General features: G+C 51.7%; 1 protein-coding gene across 4 annotated transcripts; it reads right to left on the bottom strand.

Moving 5' to 3' along the window:
* Nucleotides 1–1,704: 1,704 nt before the first annotated feature.
* On the bottom strand, nucleotides 1,705–19,706 carry ZSCAN18 (zinc finger and SCAN domain containing 18). Of its 4 annotated transcripts, none has more exons than XM_036993040.2 (7): nucleotides 19,534–19,706; nucleotides 7,384–7,922; nucleotides 6,707–6,769; nucleotides 5,629–5,720; nucleotides 4,425–4,524; nucleotides 3,666–3,758; nucleotides 1,705–3,517 (listed from the first exon to the last, which is right to left on the bottom strand). In XM_036993040.2, exons 2-7 carry the CDS (start codon nucleotides 7,787–7,789, stop codon nucleotides 2,748–2,750), a joined length of 1,524 nt encoding a protein of 507 aa, XP_036848935.2. In that variant the 5' UTR covers nucleotides 7,790–7,922; nucleotides 19,534–19,706; the 3' UTR covers nucleotides 1,705–2,747. The 4 variants fall into 4 exon arrangements, with proteins under 4 accessions (XP_036848935.2, XP_036848934.2, XP_036848936.2 ...); XM_036993039.2 differs by lacking the exon at nucleotides 19,534–19,706 and adding an exon at nucleotides 14,716–14,898; XM_036993041.2 differs by lacking the exon at nucleotides 19,534–19,706 and adding an exon at nucleotides 14,806–14,870.
* Between the last annotated feature and the right edge of the window lie 215 nt (nucleotides 19,707–19,921).

Below are 19,921 nucleotides of genomic sequence, written 5' to 3'. Positions count from 1 at the left end.
TGCAGTGCTGTGGGTGTTGGGCTGGCGGCAGGGGTGGGGTTGGGGATGACCGACCAGGGCACCAGGTCGAGCCTTTCTGAAAGGGCGGAGGAACAAGTGCAGAGGCCTCCTCCCCCACTTCCGGGAAGCCATCTTCCGGCTGGGAGCGTTTCCCTGACAACTGCCCTCCCGTGGAGTCCGTTCAGAGATACCTTTTGTCCGTCAAAGGCTGGAGCTGGAGAGCCCGTCGTTTCATGAGGCTCCTGGGAATTGTGCTTTCTATAAACTCGGGTTCTTACAGGTTTAGAGAGACCTGGGTGGCGTTATGGTTTGAGGCTCGGGTATCATGGATTTGCCATGAAGTTAAGCTGAAACTCCAAGGTCCCTTCCCTCATTTGCACCATTTTCCAAGGCCAAGCACTAATTTTATTTTAGTAGTTTTTAATTCTTCCTTAAGACGGGCTCCTCAGTCAGATGAGCTTAAGACCCAATGACTCTGGATTGATTCCTGTGAGACAGGGACCGTGGGCTTAGACAGGGTAGGGTGAGGGCCTCCGGAGAAAGCAAGGCAGGATATTTGCAGCCAGAGCAATGTAACTACATGCAAGGAAACCCCCTACCATAACTCTGTGTTAGACATTCAGCTCTAGAGTCATTCTTCAGTGAGATCAGTTAATATTCCCCAGATAAAGAAAAGAAACCCATGTTTTTATTATGTTAATCATTTGTAATAATGTATAAGATTCACATTAGCATGCTAAAAGGCCCAGGCCTATGCTGTCTTTCCTCCTTCAAATCTGATGAGGTGATTTGCAAACTGGGCAACTAATTTAGCAAGTATGCCCAGCCATAAACAACATAGTAAAAGGCAGGAAGGATTCCACCTTAAAGATAAGGTTGCATTTTAATACCCAGGAAGTTAAGAAATATGATTCTTAACTTACTCTTTAGCAAACAATACCTCAGCCCATCTTGGGGGCTGGGCAGGCAGCCTTGTTTGATATGCTCCCAGACCAAGACACTGGTACCTCGGGAAGAAATCAGAGCAGGAAGTTCCTTGTATTAATTCTAAATATTCAGAGACCACTTAAGTCCACACCCCTAAGCCTTTTTTCCTGTTCTGGAAAAATCGTCATCTGCCTATAAAAGCCCCTCCACAACGCACCACCCCAGGCTCTCCTGTCCCCTCCTGGCGCCAGCCGGGAGCTCTGTCCTCTCACTGTATCTCTCAATAAAAGCCTCTCCCTGGCTCTCCTACCTTGGGTGCTTGCTAAGTTCATTCTTGACTCCGCAAACAAGAACCCCGGCCTCACCTGGTTCCACCAATCCCACTCCAGGGACTTCTGCACAGACATGGGGAAGACAGAGCCCAGCAGTGGATCTCCAACTCTGCTACGACTGAAAAACAGCTGAAGATAGAGGGCGTTAAACTTGAGACTCCACTCTGGTTGGTCTGAGTTGGGTTCCAGAAACTGTACACCAAGGCATTGGGTGATCTGAAGGCCTCACCTTGAGGGACAGGAACCAGGCTGCATCAAGTGTGACTTGCGCTCAAGTTTCTTGAAGTGGGTCCGCTGCAGAAGCCCACGGCTCCCAAGTGCTCCGAGGGTCCGGGGAGAGCAGAGCACACCTGCAACGGGCGCAGAGCCCGGACCCCTGAATCACCACATGGAGCACAGCTCCCCGCTCCGACCAACACACAGCAGCAGCAGCCACAGACTGTAATGTGAGTGAAGAAATAAATCCTTTATTGTTAGACCCTTGTGATTTGGGCAACATTACAACAGACTGCCTTCTCAAACAGTGACAGAAAGAGGCTCCGGTTTCTGTCTCTAACGGAATTAGTTGTTACAGGCAACAGAAACAATGCTCTCATTGAGATCAGATGCAGAAAACAAAAGCTCACTTTATACAGCCCAAGGAGTTCTTGCCCAGGCAGACAGATGTCATTAACATTTATTAGTTTTCAACCAGTTCTGATCATGAGCACCCCCATCCCCAAGTAAGAAACACATTTTACATTACAACGTTTTCATATTTAGATATATGGCTGCAAAGTTTCACAAGACAGTATCTGCCTTTACTACATGATGAATTTTGACCTATTTTATTCTACTTCATTGCTTTGTAATGCTGATGGCCACCCACTAATTTGGCTTACAATTCACTAATGAGATGAGACACACAGTATTAAAGCATTGCATGACTAGGCTCCAAGTGTTCTTGTGATCTTTTAAGCCACTCCATACATGTAAAGACATGTGAGTTTAACTAGGAAATGGTCTGATATTGAGAATTCAGAAGTGAACTTCACATAATGTATTTGTGAAAAGGCCAAACAGCTGGCAAGATTTCTACTTGAACAGCAGCCCTGGGGAGCTGCACCAGGAGGAACAGAGACATGGCTGACTCAAGACAGAGCTAGATGACGCACTTTAAGGCAACTCTACACTTTGCACAATAACAGATGTTCCAATGTGTGGGTGGTGCTAAAATGGCCACGGGAGAAAGCTGAGCCTTCACGCCTGGTGCCTGGGCCCCACATGAGGTTTTGTGTGGGTGTGTCTGCAAGGAGGCGGGGGCTTCCTATGAGCCCTTCTGGGGTTCTAAGTGCATCAGCCACATTAGCTCATTTAGAAAACAAGCAGACTTATGCCCACAGACACTGCGGGAAGCCACGCAAGGGTTTCAAAGGAGCCTAAAACATTACTTGGGAATCCCAGGCAGGCGGAGCTGTCCTTCTCCAGGGACACCTGCAGTGCAGTGGCTCATCTACGTGCCTCAGACGGCACACCCTCCATGTACGCGGAGAGCCTGCCCATCCTCCCACCCGCACGGGCCCCGCCTGCAGCAAGGTAGGGGCCCACGGTCCCCCCCAACCCGTAGCCTTTCTCCTTCTCATGGGTCTTCTGGTGCTCGGCAAGGGCCAGGCTGAAGTGGAAGGTCTTCCAGCAGCCCTGACACTGGTACAGCTTCCGGCCACTGTGGCTCTGGAGATGGTCGATGAAATGTGAGATCCACGCAAAGGTCTCCCCACACTCACTGCACGCGTAGGGCTTCCCTCTGGATGAGCCTGGCTCAACAGCTGCAGAGCAACTCACGACACAGGCCCCCCGGTCCTGCTTGGTCAGGGCCCCTCTTCCGCGGCTGGCTGCAGGAGGCCCTTTCTTCACCTGGCATGGCTGGCAGCTGCTCGCGCTGGAGACACAGCTGGGATCCCGCTCACCCACATCCTCTGGGTGGGGCCTCTTTCTTCCCTGGCCTTGACGTGGGGTGGCTGGCATTACAGGCACAGTAAGGGCCTCCCCAGCTGCGCCCCTGTCCTGGGCTGGCTCCCGGATGACTGACTGCCTCTGGGCTACCTTGACAGGGCGTGGCTCCACCTCCTGAGGCTCCAGAACCTTCTGCAGCTGCTCCGCCTCCTCCCGGGCAGTGCCCGTCAAGGGGCAAACAAGAATCTCCCTCGTGAGCCTCTCCATGAGTGTCTCACACCTGGGGACCTCACACGTGCTCTCTCTGCTGTCCTGCCTCCCACCGCCTGAAACAAGGTCAGAGCGTGAGCCGTTCCAGTCCCAGGGCCCAGAGAAGGGGGCTGCCTCGGGAGCGGGAGGGCTGAGGGAGGCCTGCAGCCTCCGAGAGGAAGGCACCCCCCCAACCCAGCCCCAAGCACCGCACTCTGACCTCACCTGGGACGCTGCCTTCTGGCGGCTCTCTTTCCACCAGCCGAAGTTCCTCGGGCTCCAGCCTGCAGGCTGCATCAGGCTGGGCAAGCTGATACCCTGAACGGATAAAAAACCAGGAAAACTAAAGGAGACACTGGAACCAGAGCAGAGAGCAGCCAAGGGTCTCAGCTGAGCCTGGGTCTTTCTCAGCACTGGGGTACCTGCCCGAGCTGCCTTCCCAGCCGGGCTCCGCAGAGCTGGGGCGGCCAGGAGCACGGGGGGTGGGGGGATGGAAGAAGGGTCCGCCAGGTAAGGCTGGAAGGGCCAACGGAGAGGCAGGAAGCGGGGAGCAATTCAAGGAAAGGAAAGGTGAACACAAACATGAAATTAAAGCTACAAAGAGCCCAGGAGTCAGTGTTGGGGCAAAGGATGGCTTCCGGGGCAGAGATGTCCACACAGGAGATGGAAGACCCGTAAAGGCTGAGACCCCATCTCTGCACCAAAGAGGACGGGAAAGTTGACCTGAGGCCAGAAGCCTGTCCAAATTCAGACGCTTCAGGTCCTACAGACAAGAGCCACACTATTAAACGCCCAGAGCCCCGGCAGGACTCCGATGCACAGACCAGGAACAGCGGGACCAAGGTGGGCTCTGCAGACACACTCAAGTTCAAATACACTTAAAATACCTTGGTGTCCCCACCAAAGCTGTGTGTGCGAGTCACAGGCCCCTAGGTCAATGGCTGTGGATGGGATCGGGAGGAAGCCGTGAGAGGCAGGTCTTACCCCACAGAAGCAGTTTCCGGTAGGTCTTAGAGTTCTCCTGTGCCGGATCCAGGTGGCCCCACTCCCCCAGGTAGAGAGGCATCTCCGGAAACTTCAGCTTCTGAAATGGCAGCACAACCCCAGATGAGGCCTCCCATCCCGAGGGAGGGTGGACTCTCGGTCCCACAACCCTGTCAACACAGTGCAGTGGCACTGTCCTGGGGGCTCCTACCTACCACCTTTTAGGTTCTGCCGAGGGACCCAGGTTTCCCTGAACTGCCCCAGTGGACACGGGGGCAGGCTTCGCGGCCTCGGCCACTCTTTGTGGTGGGGCCGCCGGGCCTGTGCAGCACATCCGCAGCGCCCTTGGTCTCCTCCCTCCCGACGCCTGGAGCACCCCCGCTGTGTGGGCCCGACTACCAACGCTGTCTCCAGACTTCACTGCGTGTCCCTGGACAGGGAAGACCTCCCCTGGTCGGCAGTCCTGCTGTAGAAGACTGCCTCCCCCATGCCTGCACACCACACGGGGCTCTGCGCTGACACCAGGGGCAGCTGGACTAGCACGGCCACACCAGGAGACCCCTATAGACACGAGGAGGCAAAGCGGGTGGCCGCACAGCGATGCTGCCTTGGGGCCTGGGTCCGGGGGACCTGCATCCTGGGCGGAGGGGGGAGCCTGAGCGCCCCCGAGGGCAGCACCACCTGAGTGCAGGGCGAGTGCCTGGGATGGGGAGAGGCTGCCACAGGAGGCAGGAGGCGAGGAGTCCGCCCGGCGGGAGGCAGGACATGGGCACAGCAGTGCGTCAGGACCGGTGCAGTGGGGAGCCGCAGTACACCCTCTCCGGGCTGACGGTGCGCCAGGCCTGGCCAGAGGGCCAGGGAGGGGCCAGGGAGCCACCAGGCCGGACTGGCGGAGGCTCCTGGGACCAGCTGCCTGGCCGGCAATCCAAGGAGGTGGTAGTCCCAGCGGGAGCCACACTCATTTCCCGGCTCTGGGGGAGGCCACAGGCTGGGTGCCCGGAGCCTCCGCCCACCCCCACTATCCCCTGGCTGGGCTCCTACCGCTCCAGCCTCCTTGGGGCAGGTGGTAGCATCCCGACGACAGGGGAGACAGGTGGATCAGCCGGGGGGTGAGGGGAGACGCGCACGGACACACAGAACGGACCCCCCTCCTCCTCTTCCAGGACAGGCCCTGAGCGCCACTGGGCAGGGTGGCCCCACTCACCTTTGGCTCAGGCTTTTTGGGCTTGTCCTCTTCGGCCTTCTCCTCCCTGGGGCGCCCCTGCTCAGGAAGCACAGGGTCTGGAGCAGGATGGGCTGGGGAGAAGGGAAGGCAAAGCTGAGGAGACGGGCTCCGGTGGCTGGGCTCCTGAACACTAGTCAGGGGAGCCCCAGCGTGCCCACGTCACAGCCTGGCCCAGCTCACCTGGCCCCACGCCTGCCTTCGCGTGGCAGGGCAGAGCAGCCAGGAGGAAAAAGAAGCTCAAGCTCAGTGGTGGGCCCAGAAATTTGAACTAAAGCCAAAGTTATTTCCTTTTTTACCCATTAGACTGGTGCAAATCCTAAGAGGCAACCACACACAGTGTTGGCACAAATGTGGGGAAGTGGACACTCTTGTACACTGGCACCATCAATGCTACCAAACTTTTGGAAAATGACGTGGAAATTCCCTTTGTCCAGAGAGCCTGAGGAATCCATCCTACACAAAACCTTCCTGGCCCAGGCCCATGCCTGAGGTCATTTTATTGCAGACTGTCGGAGGCGGCAGCGAATTACAGATCCGCGGGGAGAAAGGGTGGACTGGAAAAGTGCCACGGAGGGGAAGAGCCGCGCCCCCACGCGGAGGGCCCAGGGCGGGCGGGGGCTGCTCCGTACAAACAGCGTGTGCTGAGGCACAAATGCCTCATCTCCAGGGAAACCTGCCACAGACCCTCTGCGGAGGCTCATGGGCAAGACGTGCACACCTGTGAGACGCACAGAAGATGTGCAGGGGCCCGCGCCCAGGGAGCGCCACTGAAGTGCTACGCAGGGCACGCGGGAGTAGGTCGGTCATGCCTTTACCCTCACACCTCAGTGCTTTACACTGCAGTCTGTACAGTTTGCATGATATCTGAAGAATTTAACTGAAAATGACACTTGCCTCTTTCACCAGAGCCGACAGGAAGAGTAAGAATTACAGGGTGAACTTCCAAGCGTGGCTGCCCGGTGCCCCTCATGGTGGCCGGCGCGGGGCCTCCCTCCTGCTCTCTGCCCACCTCAGACCCCGCCCCACCCCACCCACCCAAGGGCTGCCGGTCACTCACAGGGCTCGGGGGGTGCCTGTGTCCCACTGGGTCCCGGGTCCTCACTGGCCCTCACCGGCCCACCTAACAGTGGCAGAGAGCGAAGTTTCAGCATGTTTCCCATGCCTGTCTCAAAGCCACAGACAACCCTTTTGGGGACCTGACAGCATCCTTGTTCACACCGGAGTGAGCCGGAGGCTGAGACACAAGCCAACCATCACACAGTGAGCCTGAACGGGGTGGGCTGGGACCAAAGCTTCTGACCTGAGCCCAAGGTCCCATCACCAGCAGTGCTGATGAGGTGCACACTCTGCCCACCCATCCCCAGCACTCCCCTTCTTCCCAGAGAAGACAGAAATGTGCCCAGAACATTTACGCAGTTTTTAAGGGGCTGGTTCCACCTGCTTCCTTGTACCTGGAAAGCAGATGTGAAGACAGGAGCCCAAGCATCCTCACTGGCCCATGAGACAACCCAAAGGGTGACACACACTGGGCAGGGTGGTGGGGGCAAGTCCCTGATGAGGAGCCGCCTCACCAGCTGAGCTGCTCACCTCTGTGCCTCTCTTATGTGGGGGAACTAAACTCTCTCAGGTGAGACAATGGTTGGGGTTTGGGCCTTATACTGCCAATGTCACTCCTTCCAGGGCTGACTCCCCTCATTTCCTCTTAAGTATGCTCCCCTCTGGGGTGGTGCTCACCCGGCTCCTCCATGGCTTTGGTAAGGTCCTCCACCAGGGAGGCTGCCTTCTTGCAGCTGTCGGGATGCCGCGCCATGACCAACCGCCGGACCCTGTCAGGCAGGACACTCAAGAACTGCTCCAGCACCAGCAGCTCCAGCATCTGCTCCTTGGAGTGCGCCTTGGGCTGCAGCCACTGGCGGCATAGCCCATGGAGCTGGGCCAGGGCCTGATGGGGCCCAGCCGCCTCCTGGTAGAGGAAGTTCCGGAAGTGTAGGCGGGACGACTCGAGGTCAGCAGGGGCCCTCCTCCCCTGGTTGTTCTCAGGTTCCTCCAGCTGGTTACCGGCTGCCGACCCTGGCATGGGCAGTTCTGGGGCAGCTGGGGAGCTCTTGGGGGTGGCAAATGCCTTCTCCAAAGGCAGCATCTTTCCAAACCTGCACAGACAGGTGCTAGCCAGGGACAGGGCACCTGTCGTGGAGGGCAGGTTCACGCAACTGTGGCTCCAAGAGCAAGACACCAGGGACGACGGGATGCTTTGACCTCAGCCAGTTCCAGACCTGCAGAGGACAGTCACGCACACAGTGAGAGGCAGGCCCGTGGGGCACCCACACCAAAGGAGAGCCAGCAGGGGCTTCCAAGCTCATCAGCCCCACACCCACCACACCCAAAGTCCATGCAGAATTATTTCCAAGCAATCCACTTGTTAAACATTAGAGTTTTGTACTTGTGTAGATAAAATTAACATGAAAAGTGGGAGGTGCAACTCATTTTGCAAAACTTGGTAATAGCAGGATCAAAAAAAAAAAACTCATGGATAGAGGGACAAAAATAACAGGACAATCTCACTTTCAAAAATGTAAAAACCTCAAAACATTAGTAAATTCATTCCAACAATGTTTGTTATATACACAATGCATGTAACATCACACCAGATTTGGGTTTCTCCCAGAAATGCAAGGTTTAATACCAAAAATGTATTACAAAGTGTTATTTCCAAATATGGACTAGATCCTCTAATAATAGGATTGCTCCTCCTAGTAAAACAACTGAGATCTGAAACAGATTAGTGGACAACCCAGCCACTTCTGGAAATGGCACAGGTCTGCAGACCTGGCCTGGCCAACCCACTGAGCAGGGAGGGAGGTTTAAGGAGTCTGCCAGAAATAGGGTACAGCAGAGGGGGAGTTCTCTCCCACGCTCAGCTGATCTTGGTGGGTGGCCACATCATTCACAAGAAGGCAGATTCAGGATGTTCAGGTGAAATCTCTCGACTGCACTGTCAGGAAACACTGAGCAAGCTAAACGACAGAAACCGGTGGGCTGCAGCTGGCCGGGTCTCCCGCTGCCGAGACACTCTAACTGGTGGTACACAGAGACACGAACTCGTGCTCCTCCGGGAACCTGTCAGGTCCGCACCTCTCCCTGCAAGACCGGAAGGCCCACAAAGCCCCCAAGGAGGGAGATGTCCCAGACTAAAGCCACACCCAACCCAGTGGACATGCTCTCCTTGCTGAACACAGAAACTAACCAATGTTTTCTTCCAAACACGTGCCTGAGGATTTCAAGAAAATTTCAAAAATATGTGCATGCCCACAGCTGTGGTAAAGTCATTTTCTCAGCAATCTCATTTTTTGGGAGAAAACTCTTTAAGTGAGCTGACGAGGGGCCAGGAGTCAATGTCGCCATGTGAGGGCATCACTGACGACCTCCCCTCCACTGTTGGTATGCCCCCACACCTCCGCATGCTGCCTTTACCTGCCTCCCCCAAGTGGGATGTGAAACCCAGGACATCAGGGCTCACTCACAGGGGTCCTTGGGCATTTGTTGACTGCCAGCATTATTTTAATGGTGCTGGTTCTGTTAAGAAGCATGCTGACTGTGCCTAATTTTCGTTGGCCATTACAGACCTTCATGACCATGCATCTGGTGTCAGGTTGGGGACATATCCAGGAAGTAAATGGAGAAGTAGGGAAACTGAGTCCCTGGGCACATGCTGTGACTGGACAGCCCACAGGAAGAAACCTAGCCCATCACTTACTATGGCAGTGCCTTCCAGGGAGGTCCCCTCCTCATGCCCTGCTCTTGGGACCCTCAGAACACAGCATCTGGTCATTGGGCTGCCAGACTTTTCTTAGGATTTACCACTGTGGGTCAACCACCTGCTTTTCCACAGCACTGTTCTTACAGCAATCCTTTCATTAAGTAACCCACGTGCTCTCTGGCTGCCTTGCTAATGTCCCCTTCTGTAGCTTATCTTTTCATTTCATTCCCCTTTCAGCTACACTTAGAAGATCCTAATGTTTCTTTCTGTAAAATTCACCTTTAAAAAGAAACATTTTTGAGTTCAGAAACCTGACTGAAAGAAAGGGCTTCCTAGCCTAGATCAAAGTGCATTCTTGCATTCACTCTGATAAGGCAAGGATGGCAAATGCAAAGTACAGACAAAAATATCAGGCTCTTGAAGCCAGACAGTTACAGTTGCAACTATTCAATTCCACCTCGTGGTGTGAAAGTAGCTGGGGCCACCTGCATTCCATGGCCTGGCTATGTCCCTGCACAACTTCATTACTAAAGCAGGCTGCTGACTGACCCATGGGCCAGAGTTTGACGACTTCTGTCCCAGACTTAGTTTTTTAACAGTGTTTCTACCTCTGACTCATCCAGAACCTCACTTGGCATGAGGAATATCTCCAGCTCAAGCCAATTGGCACCACCGCATTTATCCTGATGGACACGGGATACACAGGCCTTTACATGGCATTCAAGCATCTGTGGTTGCAGAAGCATGTGATTTTGGTTTTCTTAGGATTCCACTGGCATGTTCCTCCTGCACAGAAGCTGTCTCCACAAAGGTAACAGTGGACTTGGTAACATACACACGCGGGTTCATCTGCCCTATCAGCCTCACAACCTGCTCCCTGGCCCTAGTCATGCTGCTGCAGGGATCTTCTTGTAAGGCAGAGGGGCCACCAGGATCCTTTCTGTGGCCAGCTTGCTCAGGTGAGGCCATGCCTCGCTGCCCAAGTTCCTCCTAGCTTGGTCACCTCTCCCCACACATCTTGGGGACTGCCCAGGACGACCTCAGGTTTCTCCGGGAGCGAAGGCTTCGCCCTCTCCAGTGCACCATTCAGCAGCACATGGGCTGCAGAGGAAGCCACGGTGGGTGGGTGGGCAGCTGAGCTAAGGGGCCCCAAGCCCAGTGAGCCTCCCATTCATGCTGGGCTGAGTGGGGATCGAGCTTGGCTCCTAGTGCCTCAGCTCTGCCTCCAGGCCCTGGCCCACCCCTATTTCCCTTCTCCCCACATTCCCACCTCACATAACTGAGGATATTCACAGGGTCTCCTCTCTTCACCCAGGGATTACTTAAATTCATTTTAAAGGCAGGAAACATGCCTTTAAAATGAAAATATGTACAGCAATGAATCAGCTTAATGTCTCACCTGCCTTCTGTGGTCCCTGCCAAGACCTCAACTCTTCATACACTCAACATAGACCCAAACCAAGAAACACAGCTAGCCTGGGCTCCCCAAAAGATTCAAGGTCAGGAATAGCTGGCCTGGGCTCCCCAAAAGATTCAAGGTCAGGAATTTGAAGAAAGTCACAGACCCAAGAAGCATGCAGAGAAACTGGGACAATAAGCAACAGGTGGTCCTGGCCTGGTTCTAGAGCAAAGAAAAGACACTTCTACAGGAGGCTGCTGGAGTGACTCCAGAAGAAGGAGCTGGTTCTTCGAGAAAATAAACAAAATAGATAAACCCCTAGCCAGACTTACCAAGAAAAAAAGAGAGCCTATACACATGAACAGAATCAGAAATGAGAAAGGAAAAACCACTACACACTACAGAAATACAAAGAATTATTACAGAATACTATGAAAAATTATATGCTAACAAACTGGATAACCTACAGGAAACAGACAACGTTCTAGAAAAACACAACCTTCAAAGGCTGACCCAGAAAGAAACAGAAAATCTGAAAACAGACCACTTACTAGCAACGAAATTGAACTGGTAATCAAAAAACTATATAAAAACAAAATCCCTGGACCAGATGGCTTCACTGCTGAATTTTATCAAACATTCACTGAAGATTTAATACCCATCCTCCTTAAAGTTTCCCTAAAGTAGAAGAGAAGGGAATATTTCCAAACTCATTCTATGAGGCCAGCATCACCCTAATACCAAAACCAGGCAAAGACACAACAAAAAAAGAAAATTACAGACCAATATCCCTGAGGAACATAGATGCAAAAATACTCAAAAAAGTATTAGCAAACCAAATTAAAAAATACATCAAAAAGATCATCGATCATGATCAAGTAGGATTTATTCCAGGGATGCAAGGATGGTACAATATTAGAAAATTCATCAACATCATCCACCACATCAACAAAAAGGACAAAAACCACATGATCATCTCCATAGATGCCAAAAAAGCATTCAACAAAATTCAAAATCTATTCATGATAAAAACTCTCAACAAAATGGGTATAGAGGGCAAGTATCTCAACATAATAAAGGCCATATATGATAAACCCACAGCCAACATCATACTTAACAGCAAGAAGCTGAAAGCCTTTCCTTTAAGATCGGGAAGAAGACAAGGATACCCACTCTCTCCACTTTTATTCAACATAGTTCTGGAGGTCCTAGCCATGGCAATCAGACAACACAAAGAAATAAAAGGCATCCAGGTTGGTAAAAAAGAAGTTAAACTGTCACTGTTTGGAGATGATATGATATTGTACACAAAAAACCCTAAAAGAATCCACTCCAAAACTACTAGATCTAATATCTAAATTCAGCAACGTTGCAGGATACAAAATTAATACACAGAAATCTGTTGCATTCCTATACACTAACGATGAACTAGCAGAAAGAGAAATCAGGAAAACAATTCCATTCACAATTGTATCAAAAAGAATAAAATATCTAGGAATAAACCTAATCTAGGAATAAAATACCTAGGAATAAAGAAGGAAGTGAAAGATCTATACCCTAAAAACTATAAGACACTCAAGAGAGAAATTAAAGAAGATACCAATAAATGGAAACACATCCTGTGCTCATGAATAGGAAGAATTAATATTGTTAAAATGGCCATCCTGCCTAAAACAATCTACAGATTCAATGCAATCCCTATCAAAATACCAACAGCATTCTTTAGTGAACTAGAGCAAATAGTTCTAAAATTCATACGGAACCACAAAAGACCCCGAATAGACAAAGCAATCCTGAGAAGGAAGAATAAATCTGGGGGAATTACGCTCCCTGACTTCAAGCTCTACTGCAAAGCCACAGTAATCAAGACAATTTGGTACTGGCACAAGAACAGACCCACAGACCAATGGAACAGACTAGAGAGCCCAGATATAAACTCAAGTATATGGTCAATTAATATATGGTAAAGGAGCCATGGACATACAATGGGGAAATGACAGCCTCTTCAACATCTGGTGTTGGCAAAACTGGACAGCTACGTGCAAGAGAATGAAACTGGATTATTGTCTATCCCCATACACAAAAGTAAACTTGAAATGGATCAAAGACCTGAACATAAGTCATGAAACCATAAAACTCTTAGAAGATAACATAGGCAAAAATCTCCTGAATATAAACATGAGCAATTTTTTCTGAATGCATCTCCTCAAGCAAGGGAAACAAAAGCAAAAATGAACACATGGGACTACATCAAACTTAAAAGCTTCTGTACAGCAAAGGACACCATCAACAGAACAAAAAGGCATCCTACATATGGGAGAATACATTTCTAAATGACATACCCGCAAGGGGTCAACATCCAAAATATACAAAGAATTCACACGCCTCAACACCCAAAAAGCAAATAATGTGATTTAAAAACTGGGCGGAGGATATGAACAGACAATTCTTCAAAGAAGAAATTCAGATGGCCAACAGGCACATGAAAAGATGCTTCACATCAGTAATTATCAGGGAAATGCAAATTAAAACCACAATGAGATATCACCTCACACCAATTAGGATGGCCAGCATCGAAAAGAACTAAGAACAAATGCTGGTGAGGACGTGGAGAAGGGGAACCCTCCTACACTGCTGGTGGGAATGTAAGCTAGTTCAACCATTGTGGAAAGCAATATGGAGGTTCCTCAAAAAACTAAAAATAGAAATACCATTTGACCATGGAACTCCACTCCTAGGACTTTACCCAAAGAATATAATTTCTCACATTCAAAAAGACATATGAACCCCTATGTTTATTGCAGCACTATTTTAAATAGCTAAGATATGGAAGCAACGTTAAGTGTCCATCAGCAGATGACTGGATAAAGATGTGGTACATATACACAATGGAATACTACTCAGCTGTAAGAAATAAACAAATTCAGCAATTTGCAACAACATGGATGGAGCTGGAGGATATTATGCTCAGTGAAATAAGCCAGGCAGAGAAAGACAAGTATCAATTGATTTCTCTCATTTGTGGAGTATAACAAGGAAGCAAAACTGAAGGAACAAAACAGCAACAGACTCAGACTCCAAGAAGCAACTAGCGGTTACCAAAGGGGAGGACAGATAGGGAGGGAGGGAGAAGGGGATTCAGGGATATTATGATTGGCACAAATGGTGTGAGGGGGGTCAGGGGGAAGACAGTGTAGCACAGAGAAGGCAAATAGGGACTCTGCGGCATCTTACTACACTGACGGGCAGTGACTGCAATGGGGTATGGGGGGGACACGATAATAAGGGTGAATGCAGTAACCACATTGTTTTTTCATGTGAAACCTTCGTGAGAGCGTATATCAATAATACCTCAATAAAAAAAAAATGGTCCTCAATGGTTCCCACTCCCCGCTGCCAGCTCCCCCATCAGCTGCATCCGAGAAATTTGGTGGCGTTACTGGCCCACCAAAGAGGCCCCAGAGCTGGGGTTGACACCTAACTCAAACCGAACACACTCCCAGGGCCTGGGAAGAGGCGGGGCGTCCCGGGGCCCCGGGCGGCCTCGAGCAGACCAGCCCCGCCCCCGCTCGGGGAGCTCCCCTCCGAGGGTCTCGGTCCCTGCTCGCTCCCGCCCGGGCGCCACAGCCGCTCTTCCGACCCCACTAGCGGAACCCTCAGCCCTTCAGCCCCCGCCTCCCGGACCCCCACAGCCCCTCCCGTAACCCTGTGCCCGACACCCGAAGGGAGCGCCCGGCCTCTCCCCGACCCTGGGTCTCTCAGCTTCCCTTCCCACCCGCAGCCTGGGGAGTCGCCCCCGCCGCCGCAACCGCACTTCAGGGGCCGCCAGCCCCCGACCACCCGGACCCACCGCCTATGCGCCCTCTTCCCCTCCCCCAGCCGGGTTCCCGGCTGCCGCCCTCTCAGTCACCTAGAAACGCAGTTGCGTGGCGTCCGCGGGCCGAAGCCCTCCGACCTGCTCAGTGAGAGCCGCGGCGCCCGGAGAGCCGGCCGGACCCACCTCCTGCGCAGCTGCCCCGAGCCCGTGGGAGCCGCCGGGCGCCCGCCGCGATGGCGGCATTCAGACTGCGCGTGCGCACTGCGCCCGCGCCGCAGACTACGACTCCCGGCCTGCAGCGCGAGGCGCCCCTCGGGTGGGGGCGGGGCGAAAACGCAGGAGCAAGGTGGGCAGCCAATCAGAGGCAGAGCTCTCCCGGCTGGTTTCTCGCCCTCCCTTGCGGCTGCGTCCTTTTCCGATGCGGTAGCAACGGGGCGGACGGGCAGAGAAGGGAAAACACTGACGGAGAGACAGAGACAGGGAGAGACACAGAGAGACTCGCAGACGGAAGTCGTGAGTGACAAGAGACGCGCGTGCCCGGGATAGGGAGCGGCTGGGAGACCGAGGTCCCGGAGCCTTGATGGCAGACACAGGAGGGGAGAAAAGAGGAGAGACCCAGGGGCGGAGACACAGGGAAGGGAGGACTCGGAGCGGGGTCCAGACGCAGAGTCGGACAGAAGTGGGTGGGCCCCGAACGGGGGGAACAGACAAGGAGAGACGGAGAGACCGTGAGATAAGAAGACCCAGAGAAAGGGACGTATGAGAAGCAGAAACAGGGAGACAACAGACGGAGAGACCCAGAACCTGAGAAACGGCAGGGACGTCCAGGGACAGAGGTGTGGAGGCACTGCGGTCCTGCGCACACTGATTTCGCTAAAAAAAGTGACCAGTTCTGCACACCTGGGGAACTGACAGAATTCCATGACAGCCACGCTGGGGGCTTCAAGAGCCGATAAAGTGGAGGGAATGTGAGAGGCAATCGGGGTGAGTGAGTGACGAGCTCAGAAGCCAAAAATAACTGTCTCCCCTCCAGCAGACGGGACAAGGCCTAGGACGCTGCTTCCTACTCCAGAATTTTCTAGGTAGCAGTGTTTATGAGGCTGAAGGACTTTTTAAAAGTTTATCTGCAGTTTATTTATATAAAACCACTCACATTTGGGGGTATTAAGTTGTGTGGATTTTAACTTGTATAACCACCAACATAATCAGAACAAAGATCACAAAAAACTCCCTCCTGCTTCCCCTTTCCCCAATTCACAACCCTGGCAACCACTGAGCTGTTTTTCATGGCTACAGGTTTTGTTTTTTTTTTTTGCTACAGGTTTTTTTAAAAGTTATCATGAGCAACATTGTGGTTTCAACATTCACCCGTATTATCAAGTCCCTCCCACCCCACTGCAATCACTGTCCATCAGTGTAGTAAGATGCTGGAGAGCCACTACTTGTCTTCTCTGTGCTATACTACCTTGTGGTGACCTACCTATATTGTGTGTGCTAATTATAATGCCCCTTAATCCCTTCTCCCTCCCTCCCCATCTTCCCTTTGGTAACAGCTAGTCCCTTCTTGAAGTCTGAGTCTGCTGCTGTTTTGTTCCTTCAGTTTTGCTCTCGTTACATTCACAAATGAGTGAAATCATTTATTACTTGTCTTTCTCTCTCGAGGCTTCAGTTTTGCATTTTCCAGGTCATATAAATAGAAGCACAGAATGGGTGGCCTTTTGAGATTGGCTTTTTTTCACTGAATGTAATTCCTTTGAGATCCATTCAAGTTGTATCAATAGTTCCTTTCTATTGCTAGGTAGTAATTGATAGTAAGGATATACCATAGTTGGCTCAAACATTGACCCACTGAAGGTCATTTGGGCTGTTTCCAGTATTTTGCTATGACAAATAAAGCTGCTGTGAACATTGATGTACAGGTTTTTGTGTGAACCTTTGTAACTCTTCATGGGGTAAATGCCCAAGAGTACAGTTGCTGGATCACATGTTAAACACATGCTTAGTGTTGTAAGAAACCACCATACTCTTTCCCAGAGTAGTGACACCATTTTACATCTCCACCAGCAATTATGTGTGAACAAGTTTACCCACATCCTTGGGAGCATTTGGTGTTCTTATTTTAGCCGTTCTGATAGATGTGTAGTGGTATCTCATTGTGATTTTAACTTGCACTTCCCTAATAGTTATTAACGTTGCACATATTTTCATGTTTGTCATCTGTATATCCTTTTCAGTGAAATGTCAGTTCATTTTTGCCCAATTCTTGTTTTTTAAAAACTGTTGAGTTTTGAGAAATATTTCTATATCCCAGTTATGTCCTTTATCAGATACATGGCTTACAAATGTTTTCTCCCAATCTGTAGTTTATCATTTTACTGCCTTAACAGGCCCTTTAGCAGAGCAAAGGACTTTAATTTAGATGATGTCCAACTCAACAACTTATCCTTTTATGGCTCATGGTTTTTGTGTCAAATTTAAGAACTCCACTCAACCCAAAGTCCCAAGTATTTCCTCCTGTATTTGTTCTAAAAGTTTGATAGTTTTACGTTTTACAGTTGTCAATCATCACTAAAGTTAATTTTGTAAAAGATATGAAGTTTATATTGAGGTTTATTTTTTTTCCCCTGTGGATATTGGGTTTCTTCCTTCTGACACTGATTCTGAGGCCAGCTGTGTAGTTTTTCCAACTACTGAATTCTGAGACTATGGACCTAGAATTAATGCAGACTTCACAGGTCAAGGGCTCAGTCTCACAAGGCTCTCCCCACTTCAGATACAAGCCATAGGCTACACACACTTCTGCTCAGATAACTACAAATTTGGTGATTCCCACAAGCCACTCACCCCACCTCTTAAAGAATTGACAGCACTAAGGAAACACTTAGGTTTACCAATTCAGTATCAAGGCTATAACCCAGGAGCAGCCAAATGAAAGAGACACATACGGTGGGGTCTGGGGGAGGTGCAGTGTGCACGGAGCTCCCACGCCTCCTTCCAAGCACGCCTCCCTCTCAGAATATTGATGTGTCCACTAGCACAGAAGCTCTCTGAATCTCCTGGTTTTTATAACCCAGTCTCCAGATCACATAGAGAATATAGTCAATGATTCTGCAACATCTTTCTATGTTGACAGATAGTTACCACACTAATGGGGGTGAGGATTTAATAATATGGATGACTGTTGAACCACTGTGTTGTTTATTTGAAAACAATATGATTATATATCAACAATACTTCAAAAGAAATGAAAAAAAACCTAAGAGAACCTCATACTTGGTAAATGTTGTTTCATAAAATTTTTACTCCAGTTACATATTTAAGTAGGTGGTGATAGAAAGGTTTCTTAAAGTGCCTGGTTCAGAAAGTTTGAAAGCCACCAGGCTAGAGAAACCCCCACACATTTTACAAGGACACATGTTCAAGATGCCCGCTAAAGCACTGTTGGCAATGTTGAAAAACAATGTTGAAAAACTGTAAACTTTTCCAAGATGCCCATCAACAGGAGGTGGGGTAAGCAGGGAACAAATACATTACCTCATCTTCACAAGGTGGAATACTATAGGGCAGTGAAAACTGTACATGCAGAAAGCCCAATTTAGTACAGGAAAGGTGAGAGAAGCAGGTTGCAGAGGTTCACACATCAAGCATGTCAATCCCAAAAATACACACAAAAAACCATACCTCGTGTCGCTGGAGGCTATAAATATTACAAAGGGAAAAGCTCTAACTACAGCCTGGGGTCAAAGGATAAGTGTTTGCTAGACACATCACACACCGCCTCTATGATCTCCAGTATCTCAGACAAGGGCCAGCCCCCTCCTGTGGTCACATGTGGCCCTTTCCATTCACTCAGCAAGTATTTACCGAACACCTAATCTACATAGAAATGATTCAGCAATGGATGAGACAGACCTGACCCCCAGGCTGGTGGAGCAGGCATTCTAGTGGAGAAGCCACAAGTAAAAAAATCCAAAACCTGTCCCCATCGCTCACTCTGCAAACTCAGAAAGCACACAGACCTGGGTCGGTGTTCTGAGTTAGGGCTGGTGCCCCAACTGGCCCAATCTCTACTCACTGTCCACAACTCACAAACCAAGCGGAGCCAGCGAAGAAGGGGGCAGGGCTCTGATTTCTGCTCTCATGCAAGCTCCTTATCACCCACAATCCAGCAACACTTCCTGGGCTAGCAGCCGCAGTTCAGGGGCTCCTGGGGATTCCGGGTGTTACTGAGAGGGAGCCCGGGGTTCTGGAGAGCAGACAGGACCTGACCTGACACGCCTGACGGGCTCCCACTGGCTACCAATGGGGAGCAGGCGGGGGTTCGGGACGTATGCAAGCCAACAGGGAGGGGGCGCCTGTCACAGGTGGAAGCCAGTAGTGAAGTTAAATTCTGGAAATACCATAAAGGTACACGCATGGGATTTTCGGTCAGAAAGACGATGCAGTGGTTGGGGAAAGAAACATCAAGGTAGACACTGAGGGTTGTCGGCGGAAGAAGCAGCCATTTACAGAGACTGGAAAGATCGGGACAGACCAGGGGCTCAGCTGACGACCCTGAAACAGTTTCTGGGCATTAGGGGCCACGACTGGGGGGCGGGGGTGAAGCCCGGGAGGCAGGGTTCACAGAGGGCAGGCAGCGCCAGGAAATGTTCGCAGGCACTCCGGGGGGAAAGGGAGGGGAGGCGGTCTGTGACGAGGAAACGGGGGACGGGCAGGGACAGGGCCCTCGGAGGAGGAAGGCGAAATGGGGGGAAGCACCTCTGGGAGCCGGGCACAGGAAACAGAATGACTGGCGCCAGCCCAAGCCGCAAGGGGGGACCGGAGGCCGGAGGGAGGGGCGTCCGCACTGCGCAGGGCGAGGAGGGGGCGCACCCCGCCGCGGCGAGAGGGAGACAGGGTGAGGGTCCGCACCTCGAGGGGAGCAGAACGGGGGCGCGTCTGCGGCTCCGGGGGGCGGGTTCCGGGAGTCTGCGCCCGGGGCGGAGCGCGCGTCGGGTCTGCACCGCACGAAGAAATGGGGTCCACATCTCACAGGCACGGGGGGCGTGAGGGGCAGCGGCCGGCGGCCTCGCGTTCCCCAGCGGCGCCCGCGCCCACCCCGACTTCTCCCGCCGGCCTGCGCCCCGCCTCCTGCGGCCGAAACCCGAACCCGCGAGGCCGCTGGCGTCGGCGCTCACACCTCCCGCCCCCGTCGGCGCGGCGCCCAGCTGTGCGCATGCGCGCGCCTGGGTTCCCGGATGGGCCTCCGGAGACGGCGGAGCGCCGGGTGGGCGGCGCCGCCCGAACCCTTGGCCGAGGT

The sequence above is a fragment of the Manis javanica genome, chromosome 17 (assembly GCF_040802235.1).
Source record: "Manis javanica isolate MJ-LG chromosome 17, MJ_LKY, whole genome shotgun sequence".
NCBI classification, from domain to species: Eukaryota; Metazoa; Chordata; class Mammalia; order Pholidota; family Manidae; genus Manis; species Manis javanica.
This window is presented reverse-complemented; position numbering and strand designations above follow the sequence as displayed.

Bases quoted from the DNA above. Each gene is read 5' to 3' on its own strand.
- ZSCAN18 (XM_036993040.2), bottom strand. From the start codon at position 7,789: ATGCTGCCTTTGGAGAAGGCATTTGCCACCCCCAAGAGCTCCCCAGCT. The intron at 6,770-7,383 runs GTGAGCACCACC...TGCCACTGTTAG, and splicing joins CAAAGCCATGGAGGAGCCGG to GTGGGCCGGTGAGGGCCAGT. The intron at 5,721-6,706 runs GTGAGTGACCGG...CCTTCTCCCCAG, and splicing joins ACAGGCACCCCCCGAGCCCT to CCCATCCTGCTCCAGACCCT.